The 14,462-nt window shown below is 33.3% G+C and overlaps 1 protein-coding gene across 3 annotated transcripts; it reads right to left on the reverse strand.

Moving 5' to 3' along the window:
* Positions 1–917: 917 nt before the first annotated feature.
* Positions 918–13,880, reverse strand: LOC141683483 (uncharacterized). Of its 3 annotated transcripts, none has more exons than XM_074488221.1 (15): positions 13,466–13,880; positions 12,637–12,722; positions 11,327–11,481; positions 10,307–10,371; positions 9,948–10,139; positions 9,646–9,700; positions 6,423–6,629; positions 6,182–6,312; positions 4,877–5,066; positions 4,673–4,732; positions 4,327–4,578; positions 2,290–2,548; positions 2,015–2,220; positions 1,872–1,922; positions 918–1,679 (listed from the first exon to the last, which is right to left on the reverse strand). In XM_074488221.1, exons 1-15 carry the CDS (start codon positions 13,534–13,536, stop codon positions 1,392–1,394), a joined length of 2,268 nt encoding a protein of 755 aa, XP_074344322.1. In that variant the 5' UTR covers positions 13,537–13,880; the 3' UTR covers positions 918–1,391. The 3 variants fall into 3 exon arrangements, with proteins under 3 accessions (XP_074344322.1, XP_074344321.1, XP_074344323.1); XM_074488220.1 differs by having other exon boundaries at positions 10,307–10,383; XM_074488222.1 differs by lacking the exons at positions 12,637–12,722; positions 13,466–13,880 and adding an exon at positions 10,515–10,656 and having other exon boundaries at positions 10,307–10,383; positions 11,327–11,453.
* Positions 13,881–14,462: the final 582 nt, after the last annotated feature.

Here is a 14,462-nt window from a genome sequence, read left to right on the forward strand (position 1 = left end):
ACATTTGAAGCAATTTTCAAAAAAAAAATTTCAACAAACAAATAAAAGGATATATTCCTATCCCATTGACAGGCTATATTTTTCTACATGAATTCACATGTCTTTTTGGTTAGATTTATTCATTCATTATGTGTACTAGTAATTTATAAACCATTTTAAATTAATAATTATTCACAGAACACTCAATTATCAAATGGAGTTCAGAACATTCTAGCATCATATATCCCTGTTTCAAAAAAAATATTGTGGTATTTGAATGTTCAAATATTAGTATTAGAGAATATCTAACACTACCTATAATATTTAGGTGGCAATATATATAATATATATAATATTAATCACTTTTAGTTATAATTTTAGATGCTAAAAATAACACCTTATATTACATTGTTTATCCTCCTATCATCATCCAATTCAGGCCATTTCTCTTAAAATATCATCTAATCACCTAATTATGTGTCCTTTTCTAATTTTTTAATTTTTTTATAATATATAATCTTACAACATTTTTAAATATTGTTTAGTTGCGAACCAAAATTAAAATTTTTAATATTATAATATAAAAAACTATGTTTGAGTTATGTATTTTTATAATTTATAATATGTAAGTAATATTTGTTAATTTTATTTTCGCCATTTTTAAATATGCTATTATAAATATAATTGTAATAACTTTTCTTAAATTTTATTATTTTTAATTTAAATATTTACATAAATCTAAAAATATAAAGTCACCATCATGAAAATCTCTTTTAATTGAAACACATGTTTTCTTTTTAATTATATTGAATAAAACAAACTAAAATTTACTTTACCCGTATAATTAAAATTAATAATAAAATAATATTTTAAATATAGCTAACACCACTAGAGAATATATTTTCTTACTGGTTCCACAAAATTGTAAATAATAGTGATTAAGCTAACAAGTTCACCAGTTACTCTTCTTACAAGTTATTGTTACAAACATTTATTTGAAATGTTTACTATCATATTACAAGTTATACTAGATGTACTCTATACAGACAAAGGTATATTACATATTTTATCTAGCAGCCTTCTCAAATTCAGTATACAACCATTTATGCAACTATAGTTTATCTACCTAATTATTCCATAAAACACATGAGACTTGAGGCTTCCACAAGGCTTTGCCGAAAGACACCTGAAGTTTTCACATTTAATCCAAGTAATACTGCAGGGGAGACTATATACCTAGCGTGACTATTTCCCAAGTGTTCCCTCAAATAGCAGCCTATAGTCTCAATATCCGATGTGATCCCTGCCTGGCTGCATTTGTATGTCCTCCATATAATAGAAGCCAAATGGCTTAGAAGCATCAACAATACTAGAATTTGCTGCAGCCAACTTGATAATGCGAGGAACCACCATCAAAACAATTCAGGGAATGACCACATTATGAACCTTGCAAAACTATCAGTCTCCAAGAATTCTATATGAGCAGCTCTTCCAATAAAGGTATTTAAGTTCCTGCCTTGCAATGAAATATCAAAGTTGACATCACATCGCATGAATACCCGCTGCTCTGAGGATGGGGCTCGAATCTGATCCAAACAGTTATTGAGCATCTCTAAAAATACTTTTCCCTTTTTTGAATAGTCTCCGGAAGATGCCTGACACATTTCCATCCTAGCAGAGTGATATGGAACGTAACCATCCTATGAACATGTAACCCCAGAAATGACAAACAATTTCATAATATAAAAGATATTTACTTCATCATATAAAAGATATTTACTTCTTAGAAACACGTCACCTATGGATTTGAATAAATGCTACAATCATGGAGGGTTTCAAATGGTTTTATCATTCTTAGTAAGATAATAGCTTAACTATAGGATATAATTTACCTGTGGTGATGACATCAGGATAATGTTCTTGAACTTATCTAAGGTCTTTTGCTGGGAAACGAAAAAGTTGTATTAAAATATATAAAGAGAATTTTTCCAGTAGTATGTCAATTTGTAGTGGTTGAATCAAATACACTAGTAACCTTTGATAGATTGTAAAAGAAAGTATTCCGCAGTTCCACATCATCACTGAAAGTGAGCTGATGAATGACCTGAGTACCTTTCAATTTCTTCAAAAGCCACAGCCCAGAATTGAATAAAGAGTTTGAACTATATAGATAACCTAAATGCGGACCAGATATAGAAACATATGTGTACAAGTATCTTAAATATGGCTCCATGATGTCCTCTGCAAATTTGAAGCACAATATAAGTATTATACCAAAGTGGGAAACATGTTGAAGCTACAAAAGCATACCTGCTAATGCAGTTCTTAAAATGACATTTCCAATAGAATGCCCAACAAAGCTGATCTTTATATTGCTTAACATTCCAGATCGAGAGGCTTTATCCATTTTCTTTTTGACAAAAGAAACTACTTCTTGAGCCAGTCTTAGTCCCATTTCTCTAAAGTCTCCAGATGTTTTCTCTTCATTTGCTTCTGACATAAGAAACTCTATTTTTGGATCCATTAAAAGCCACTGATTTCGGACAAGCCTCAAGTCCAGATGGTGTCCCTACTTACGAGTCATTATATTATTCTTCAGCCATTAGACAACATAACCACGGTGCATAAGAAACATGCATAGAATGTATTTTAATATTTAAAAAAATTGTGATGACTAAACATAATACTAACACCAAACAACCCTAGGGATCCGCTCTGTCATTATATATACTTCGCATTTTGCTTACATGTACCAACCAGGGATCCATTCTGTCTAATATATACTTCACATTTTGCTTACATTCATTTACCAACCCGGGGATCCGTTTTGTCTTAGTCCTCTAAGCTGTAGGTATGTCAGACATTATATACGAGACAATTTTCAGTTCATACAAATCATGTATATGACCAAAGAGAAAATGCTATATCTGTACTTTTTTGTTGCTGAGGAAGTGTCTAAAATTGTTGATGATCTTTAAAGCCTTCTTTAACACTTTCAGATGAAACTTGAGCAAACAACTAGTTCTTCAATTCATTTACATTCAATCATGTAAGTAGTGGTAATTATTAACATACTTTGTCTACTACAACTACTTCCGAAAAACTTAACAGGTGCAAGGCATGTACATATATATGGATTCCACAAATTATATACAAAAATATACTCATATTAATTTTAAGTAGTTGCAGTGCAGAACTACAAAAGATACACTTCATTAGGATTCGATCAAAAATTACCTCATACAAGCAAATGTGGCGGCTAATACTAGATTAATTATTTTCAACATATCACATGTTTTTCCCTGACAGGTCACGATGAAACAGCAGTAAAATGCTGCAAATATAGTTTCGAGAACTTGCGGGATAATCTATTCCATGCATTCGTAAGGATATATTCAGCCACTTAATGTAACATAATTAGAAAGTAATTATTACTGACTGGACATCCAATATTTGTAGGAATCCTTAGGATGCTGCATCAATAGGGAATTCCCATAGTTCAAGAAATATAAGCTGATGTGAAACATGAAACAGGGATGCGTAGATTAAGATATCATCATCCACACAACTTAGTTTACAAGATCTCTCTTTAACAACTGCTAAAAAAAATTCAATTTGGTATTTAAGAGTTTAGGGGTTCAGTTCAAAAGATATTATAAATCAGCAATGACAAAGTTCAGAAATCAGGCATCCTCGAGAAGCCAACTATACATTCCAAGATTAAATTACTTTAGTTTCTTAAATATTACTATAGCCTGTATCATTTGAATCAAACGCCTCTTTTCTTGTTCACTAAAAATTATAGTGCTCAATTACTGGGCATCTTAAAAGTGTGACAGCTTGACAAATAATGAATTTAAGCGGTCACCATATTCTTCTCATAAATCAAGTATAATTTTACAATGCCACAATCTTTCCTTTCTATCCAGAAAGAGCAAATCCTAGTTTCCAAATCGGAAGAAGACATGCATGACAACTTAAGCCACGACATGCTAACTGTTATACAGGATACGAGATCAGCAATAAAGATAAAATAACAAATAGAACACCATCAGTTCTAAAGTTTAGGCTTTAAAGAGTTTGATAATCTCTTATTTATGATAAGAAAATACTTTTAAATGTGGCCATTTAATTCAAAATGACAATAGGTCTATCCAAACAACCGATACCAGAGGTTTCAAATTATTTGAAAAGGGTCCAAGAACGTTTGTTATGCTTCACGCTGTGTATTACTCAAATAGATGTGCTTTACTAAGCATCACTGCAACAATCCATATCAGCAAAAAGGAATCAACAAAAAATATATGCAACAAATTATAAAGTACGGTATTGGAGTGTGAAGCATACCTGAAAGCCATGGACAAAGATAACGATCTTCAAACTGCGGCTACTTCTTGGGGCTGTACCAGATAACTTCTTTGTTGACTTGACACCAGTTTCAGATTGCATGCCATGTGTATGCTTCTGATCAAGGTAGCTGAAGTATGAATCTCCGCTCGCAGTACGCCTTGGTGCATTCGCAACTCGTTCTACTATTATGATTGGAACTCGTGATGGATCTCCAAATATATGCATGTCTTGAATGGAGCGATTATTGATCTGTAACACCAATTAATTAGTTTAATGTGTTACTAGATTAGGGAATGTCAGTTAAAGAATGTCGATCAGGAGTCCTGCAATGGCACAAGCTTACTCTCATCTGAGCAATACTGCGCCGATGAAGCTCTGCACGTGTAGCAGCAGCCTGGGCTGGCTGCATGACAGAGGCCATTGTTTAATATTATCATTTACGACAAAAACATGCTGCATTCTTGAACAGGCAGACGATTAAACAAAAATTGAGAAAATACTGAGAATAATGTTCCCATAGTCACATATATAAAGAGTAAGCAATTACATCTTCATTTAGCTTCCGTAGAACAAGGGCTTTCCTACGAAGAGCTTGTTGTGAAGCCCCATCAACGTCACTGCTTATATACTGGTTAGGCATCTCAACTTTAGAGTATACCATCCATATTGACCATTCAGCTTTTCTATCACTCGCCCATGTGTCACGGAGAATTTCCAGAATTTTTGTTTTATTAGCCCTGGAATGTACTGAGTATTAGTAAAGATGTTGGTAAAGTAAATCAAGATTATAAAGAACATAAAATATATACTGCCATTAGCTTGATGGATGAGTACCTCGTAATATATGATTAAACATACAATATTGGTCACTGTAGGAAAATGGAAGTAGACCCATTAAAGAGAAGATATGTAAGAATAGGTTGATAGACCTTGTACATGGAATTTTCTCAAAAAGTCTGTTGGAGAAACTAGGATGTATGTTAATATTCATGTGCATCCTAGTAGTTACAGCTCTAAGTCTTCCCGAGGAAGCTATGCAGCAGTTTAATAATTGTGCCAGTCTAGTTTTCTGTTTCTTTGGAGCTAATAAAACTGAAGTCTTTTCCTAAATAGGATTCTTTCTATGCATTTTCGATATTCTTTTTGAATTGCTCTCTCCGTATTCATCGTAGGCGAGCCTTTAAATGGACCGGTCAGAAAGAGAAATTTTGTACATACTGACGGTATAAAAGGAAAGGAATAAAAGGATACGGAGGAAGAATAATTTTGAAAGATATGCCTAAACATATCTTTCGGAGTAGGTCATGTGGTTGCAAAGGTTCATGTCGCAATAAACACATTTGACTTATTGTTGAAGGTGATTTAACCTGATATTAACACTTAAGTACGTGTTTGTTGCAATACTCCCAAGTCCTAACTGCAGACATACTAAGAATATGGAAACTTGATAACTACTCTTGTATAAGCCCACAAAATACAAAGTTTTAGACTGTTCGCACTTACAGACACACATTTGCATTTAAAAAATACTACAGTAATTATTTAGATTATTTTGACATCGTAAATTACTGATCGGCAAAAATTCAAATAAGAAATATAAAGAATGAAGCTTAGTTCATTTGCGTATCTCCAATTTGCCTTGTAATTTTAAGTGTTTTCTTGCTTTAACTTTAGCTGCTTGTGCAATAAATGTCTATTCAATATTTTTGGCTAGCTTGATGCCTGTCTGCAATATCGGACACTTAACACGATAACTGTTAATATTAAAGCTACTAAGTTATCAAGAAAACTCTTTCACAATAATTTCCAGAGATTAAACCACAGAAACATGCATACACTGGCAAAAACAAACCTGTGGAACTGTAGAAACACATTCCATAGATACAACAACTGGTCCCCAAGAGAAAGGAAAGCACCGAATAGTTCATCCGTGGATAATGACTGAATAAAGTCACTTCGCAAATCAATATTACCATTACCTTTCTGTTAGTGGACATATATAACACATTGTAAGTGAAATTCCTGACAAAAGTCAACATCTTCAATACTAAAAAAGATAATGTTATTGCCTTAGGCCACAAACTTGGTCAGACCTCGACAAGGTTCAGTGATATTCTTGACGCTAGATTGTGCACTTCAGCATCTGCAGTTCCCAAACCCACTTTTGGAGGTAAATTTCTCTCATTAAACTTGGAAGTCAGGTTAGTAAAATTTATTGTTTTACTTATTCCCCTGCTGAGTTTATGCAGATCTTCAAGAAACAAATCACGAGCACCAAATAGAGCTTTGACAAGCACAACCTGCAATTATTAAACAACAAGAAAATGATAGGCCAAGGTGTAACTACTTATAAACATAACCCCTATGGGTCTTAATCATATAACAGTAGAGGTGGACCGCAACAATCATACATATCTATAGCTATGGAGGTCATATTAACATAATAAAACCCGTAACGTAATTAAGATAAAAAAAAAGACTAACATACTAAAAAATCCTAATTAAATCAACATAAAAACCCTTAAAACACCAAAAAATAAACTAATTTAATATTATGGAAGCTTTTTAATGATCAAACATTCTTAAATTATTTTTTCCTCGTATTTCTATTTTTATTAATCACCTTACTCTAATTTTTAGGAGGACCGACTTCCACCGTTGTATTGCTTGAAGACAAAAGATATTTAAGTATCAAGGTGCAATGCAACATCAAGTCGAACAATGGCATGGATGACTGGCAGAGTTAGGCTCCGTTTAGGATTGCAGTTAAAATTGTTGTGCTACGAAAAAAGTGCAGATGGAAAAAGTGTTACTGTACAAATTAAATGACTGTTTGGTAATTTTTATGATATGTGCAGTTTTTGAAGTATAATATGAAAAGTCTATGTTTCTGGTATGATTTGATAGTGAGACCAGTAGCTCATTCCCACAAAAGCTGAAAAGCAACTCGGGGGGGGGCTGTTTTATATAAAAGCAACTTTCAAGTCACAAGCGCTTTTCAGAAAAGTTGCTTCTGAAATTGAGCAAACAGTTTTTTGGATACTATTTTTTTATAGAGAATTTAAAAAGTAACCTACTACCACTTGAAGCTTGAAGTCGTAAGTTACATATTGCCAAGCAGAAGTGCATAGCTTAATATATATATATATGTGTGTGTGTGTGTATGTGTATATTTATATATCTCAAGGCTCACTAAACATACAATTACAGATTTAAACTCAAAAGTACAGAAATCAATACTAAAGTTCACAAGGTTTACTAGAAGTTCAAAAGCACAATAACATATTTTTCCCCATACTCATGGTCAAATACTTCTTTTGTAAAATCCCCATTGGTTCTTCATCTTCTAATTTGATTACATCTTCATCAAAGTTTAAAAGAAAATCAATATACTTCTGAAGGTTTTCGAGAATACAGCAACATTTTGGGTTTTCAGCAAATTGTTCAGCTTACCAATTTGAGAAAAAAACAGTCTAGTCGGTAATTCATAGGAACAACGCATGTCATTTCGTGTGGTGTGAAATTGCAAATATACCCTTGACTAATGTTATCTATAAATAAAAATGTGCCTCTGTGCAGCCACCACAACCATCCACACAAATATAGCTTATTTCTATATGTTCTGTTGCTTTATCTAAAAGCTCTCACAATCTCACTCCAAGATAGAACAATCATAGGATGATTTTTACTCAGAGCAATGCTAATACAGCTATTAACTTCGTCAAAAGTCAAAAATTCGGACAAAATATACTCACTCTAGATTTTCTTGAACACGGAACATACAAGTGAAATTTATCGTTTTTAACTTTTTATTATATAATAAAATAGAGAATTTAAGGGAATCTCCTGTTCAAGTTATGATTTTGAAGCTCCACCCCTGTGGGAAGTTGGACTCCTATTGAAAGGAAGAGATGTGATCTTAGAACTCTCATGAAGTGCTGCTCACTTAAAATCAACTAAAATGCCGGTAGCCTCAAAGGTTGCTTGATGAGGTGGAGTTGCCTCAAAAGTTGCTTTCCCGTTGGAGAGATAATGCTGCTACCCCATGTCCAATAATTGTTGCCAGAATGGGCAAACATTGCCAACCTAAGTTTTAAAATATTTTATTGCTTTAAGAAATAAAGCAACTACCAAACAAGTACAAAGAACACTTATTTAATAATGACATTGAGAATTTGTGGGACCTTCTATGGTTGCTTAACATTGGAGCGCAATTGAAATGTAAATTGCACTTGCTTAGTTGGATGCAGTAGACAATAAAATATTATATATAAGGATGATGTGTTAATTTTAAGCAACCGCCAAGATTGCTATCGCTGGAGTTGTTTTAATGGCCTTCAATTTCAATCTTCAGTATATTATGACAAAATCTAGTTTAATATCAAGTCTAAAACTATCCTACATGCTCCGCAGAATTTCCCTGTGGTTTTTGATAAAAGGCAAATTGTGTCATCTATGAAGTCAACTAGTGACCAGAAACAAGAGCCATCATAGGATTATAAGAACTTGGGGCTAGCCGGGGATTTCAAGAATTAAAACTTAACAAAAGCATGTGCTTTAGTACTACCTATTGACCATAAGCTAAATATGTAATGATAATTAGATATAAAATTTAGGGCTGTCAAAAAAATTAGAAAAATCCGATATCCGTCCGAAAAATCCGCATCCGTATTCGAGAAAAAGCGGATATATCCGTATCCGAGAAAAAGCGGATATTATCCGTATCCGAATTCGGGATATTCGAATCCGAAACTAAATACATATATGATATTTTAATTATACAAATATATAATTATATATAATTCATAATTTATTTTTTTAGTTTATAGTGTGTGTAAATGTATTAAATAATACATTTATATAAATTTTATATAATTGTAAACATACTTTATACATATATAAATATATAATTTGTATTTAATTGTAAAAAAATGTTCTAAAATCATCGTCAATACGGTAGGGGCATTAAAAAAATTCAAAAAATCCGATATTCATCCGAAATATCCGCATTCGTATTAGAGAAAAAACAGATATTATCCATATCCGAAATAAAGCGGATATTTGTGGATACAGATATAGGCAGATCCGTATCCGAATTATCCGTTTGACAGCCCTAATAAAATTGGTCTCTAATAAGATCATATGGATACAAGATACAGTACAGAAACCCATACTCAAGTTTTATCTATTCGGCCACCACTTGTAAGAGGGGCTTTAAGTATAATTATAAAATCACCTAAACACTAGCGGGCTAGAAACACAAAGGACTACAGAGAGACGGAAATTTAGGTCTAGTTTCATAAAGTAGATACATACCTGCTTTGATTTATCGTAATTGCCACCTGCACCAACCTTATCAGCCCAGAAATCACTGCAAATGAACGATTTATTGCAGATTATTACCAAAAACATACTAATTTCTTTTGAAATCGTGGGTGTCAGCAGATATTAGAGGCTAAAGCCTTATATGTACATTTCCCGTCCCCAAAACAATCCATGCACCGGGAAGATGTAAAGGAATTATTAGTTTTCCACAAATCAAAATATGACAATAAAAATCAAATTCCGCTAAAAACTGGTCTATCTTGATATCAAGAGGAACAGAATAGATGACAAACCTCGGTGATTTTTTTGAGGAGTTATGAACACCACCTTTCAGTAAGGTAATGTGTAAACTCACGTCGACAAGCACAGAATGGAAGGCATCAAAATGAACAGGGCAATATGAATGCAATCCCAGAAGAGCTTTTGGTGGGATACGAAATTCATGAACTGCAGCAGGTACATCCAGAGAAGCCTGCAAAGTAGAACTGCAGATGGTGCATTACAATAAAAGCAATTATATAAATATTGTAACAGGATTTTAGTTAATATAAGTCTTTAAGAAGTGAGAGAAACAACAGCGGCAACATCCTTGGACCTGTTAAACAGTAGATGCAGATATTATGCAAAAGATGCCTGTATTTAATAAACTAACCGGTTTCCCAGAACAGCAGCATACATTAGCTCAAATTTCAGTATAACAGCAGTTGTGGATACACCCTGATAATAAATCTGCAATCAGTTGTGGTACCAACCGTAATACAATCATATAAGGTGAATTAGATGCAGACGTGTTATTCTTATGAAAGTTTGTATGGAACGTTATTTTTTGAAGAAGATACATAGAACCACAAGCATCTTACCCCAAGTTCAGTTAGCCATCACACTGGGATTTCTAAACAACAGTTTTTAGTGTGAATTAAGCCTCTGAGAAAATCTATCTCCGTCAAATCCTTGCTTATAATCTAATGTGCATGTACTAAACTTTAAAACTCCAGCTATCTTCTGTAGAGATATTTAAACTTTCGGTTAACTAGAAATTAAATACATAAGAGATCAGACTCATCCTATATCTTTGAACAGTTGTGTAACTGGAAAACCTGAGGCAATTGGTAATAGTCTTTTAGGTTTATAACGGGATTTGAATTTCTAGTAACTTGGTTCTTAAAATCAGTTGACAGAAAATCGTTTCATTTAGGTCTAAAAATCTGATTTCTTAAGAAAAGATACAAGGACTTTCTGATTTTTTGAAGGCACTTCAGGAGATTAAGGTAGCACCAGGTCCTTATTAAATCTCACTCATGTCCCACACAATATTTATTGAGGAACTACATAAATCTTGTAACAGTTGAATGCCAAGTATATCTCAATATAAAAGAACTTAATCCTAGGGTTTGAACTTCTATAAGCCTGGTATTATTGGCGCTTTAATGGACTGAACCGCAGATATTATATACTGATGCAGAAAATCAGTATTCATTCCTTACTATAAAGAAATGTATAATTGATGGAGTGTAATTAATGGAACATTAATTTACATATTCAGACCCAGAGTAAATTGTAGTGTTAACTACAAATCGGAATCGCGAAAATATTATTTAACCAATAACTAATTGTGCTTAAGCCATAGACACCCGCTTATTAACTATTTTAAGAGAGATTGGGCGAGGGATACCTTTGATCTATCATGGGGTAAGTTAAAAGAGACCATGAGTGAAAGAAGAACGTCCTGCCTGGCATATTTAATTCGGAAAGGCTGAGATGAGAAACTATGATCAGTATCATCTATCTTCCATACTCCATACACATCATCAGATCCCAAGTCCGGAGCTGCAATGTAAGAATTTATTCAGTATAAATGAATTGTTTTCTTGTGGATAGAAAATGACCATTCTATTAAGAAAAAAAAATTATGGGATAGATGCAAAGTGCACAAAACAGCAAGTCCACCCACCCTTCCAGAAACAGAAAATGTAACCAAGCAGTTACATAATACTAGAATGTCAAGCATAACACGCATATAAAATTTGCCGTAAGATATGTTTCAATTTGTAGAAAAAGAAATCCAGATTGCCGTAAGATTAACAATTACGCCCATCTCCAATGTAGGTTCACTATAAGAGTGGGTTTAAAAAACGAAACATTGAGTACACACATATATTTGGCTTTTGCCACAGAAGTTAAGCTACCTGGTTTTCTTCCACATTTTAGTAACCACCACTTTTCCTGATCCATCTATTAGGCTCTTCTCCCCCCACACCCCCCCTTCTTTTCTAATAACATCTTTCAGGGCGTCCTGGCTATTATTTATCCGTCTTGCAACTCCAACCAAGTCATGGACCCCCCCCTCCACGGGGATTCTTTAAATTGCAATATTAGTCTCACCCTATATAGTCTAAAATGTGAACTTGTTAGCCTCCCTATCTAGATGAACCGGATCTTTAGGAACAAGAGTATAGAACTAACAGATACAAGGGAAGGGACGCAAATATAGATAAAAATTCCATGGAGCTGAAATTTAAGTCAAGCATGACCTTGTATGACAAAACCGACACTCTTAAGGACTCTTAATTTGCCCACTCTTTATCTCATTTTAATTTCAGTTTCAGGACTGGTTAAACAGTACAGGAGAATCATCGACAACATGTATTTGAGCTATTCAAAGTGCAAAGATACATTCGTACGGATAACAGAAATCCTACAGAAGAGTAATAACCATCATCAAACTCTAAAGACATAGGAACCCAAACTTTTTATCCCGTAAGAAAGATATGGACTGGAAACAGATGCAATTTTATTTAAAAACTTTCTTAAGTTTTAATAGGATGTAAATGGAAGCCCTCCACATAGGTGAAATTGAAAAGAAATATAACCAAAGTTCAGAACACAATTTAATACAAATTAGTTTAACCCCTTTACAAACACAAGTATCGGACTCTTAAACTGCATGCAATGAAGTACAGGTTACATTAAAAAGGAAAAAACCTTCATATTGAACAACCCTTGATGGAAAGCCTACAGAAGAGGAGTCACCATCTTCCCATCTCAAAGTAATCTTTAGCTGATACCATCTAGCACACAAACAATTAAACAGAAGTAAGGAACTACCATAATAAAAAGATTAATTAGGTAAGATAGCAATTTCTTGAAATAATTCAGGAAATTAGCTTCAACATGATGCAAGCAACCGATACTAAATTTTTAAAAGCACGAGTCTATTTTAGTGGTTTTACATTGTTTGGAAAATACCATGCAGATGGTTATGTTTATGTTATAAGACTTGCGAGTATAAAAAAGAAAAATGTCTCCTAAAATGTCAGCTTTATGCCGTCAACTTTTAAGCTATTTTGGTTGAGCAAGCAGTAACTTGTCAAAGTCGCAAAACTAATCAGTTGTGTCCTCCCTCAACAGTCAATGTCACACCGGTTGCATCAATCCAATCCAAGTTAACATAGAACTATGCAATAACTAGTTCGATAGAGAAAAAATAGCTTAAACCCAAGTATACCAAACTTCACTTTGTGGGATGCTGCTTAACTAATCCTCGGCTCCTTACCCCTCACATTTTCCAAGAGAGTTGGTAAATTAATCACAATTCACCAAGTCTGAGAAAATTTAAATCTTTACTTGAAATACATTCATCTACTTAAACTACTTTACAGAAAATTAGAATAAAAGAAAAGAGAAAAAAATACAACATCGAAATCCTCATACAAAATCAGCATCATCAAAAAATAACATGAAGAAATAGTAAAATAAAACAGCATTGAATAAAAATTAAAGAAATGAAAAAGGGGGAGGAAGGAAAGCATACCCTTGTTGAAAAAGATCGAGATTATGAAATCTATGAATGTAAATGGCGATCTCGTGAACTGCTTCAAACATTAGCCCTTAAACAAACAACAACTTTAATGGGTTTTTGTTTTAATTATTCTTCTTGGGGTTTTGATGTTGAGAAGATTTGTATTGTAAGATTTGTAGTAGTATTATTGATTTTGTTATTACATATACATGACAACATATGGTGTATCGAGATATTCAACATCGGACTAATTTGTAAACAACCATATGTGTGTATGTGTATGTATCACTCACTGTATAATTGTTTAACACACTTATTGCAATCTCATTACAAAACACATCAAACTGGGGTCTCAATTTGGGTTCGTTCGTTTGTTTGGTTTTATAAATTGCGTCTCGTTAACCCCGCGTATGCCTAGGCCTTAGACAGTAACACTCTCGCCCTGTATTATCATTTTCTTTTGGGATTGCTTTGCTTGCGGTAATAACTACATATTTGTCATTAAAATTTTATGCTTGTAATTTGACTAATATATGTATATAGAGTTTAAAATTTAAATGTATTAATATAGATTGACGTTTCAATTATATATTATTCAACTATTCGATTTTATCCTGAATCGTATTAGTCAGTATTTTTAGGGTTTTATCGAGTTCGGCTAACAATTATAAGTAGTATCATATTTTCAACAAGTATGAGTTTTTAGCAAGGTTTTACGACATAAGTAAGTCTCATGTGAAAAAAATCATGTGACAAGGTATTATCCCGCTTACTTTTTACTTATTTTTATGTATCATTGTACATCACTTTATACATAAAAACACACATATTTAGGCACACATAAGCCGGGGATCTTTTGAGAAAACAGTCTCTTCATTTTTTGGAATGAGATTAAAGCTGCGTACGCTATATCCTCCACAGACACTGTCTTATACGGTATTACTGGGTACGGTTGATTGATTGATCGATAGATTAGCATGAAAACTCGTGTGAGACATAGGTCATATTC

Source organism: Apium graveolens, chromosome 9, assembly GCF_009905375.1.
Source record: "Apium graveolens cultivar Ventura chromosome 9, ASM990537v1, whole genome shotgun sequence".
NCBI lineage: Eukaryota > Viridiplantae > Streptophyta > Magnoliopsida > Apiales > Apiaceae > Apium > Apium graveolens.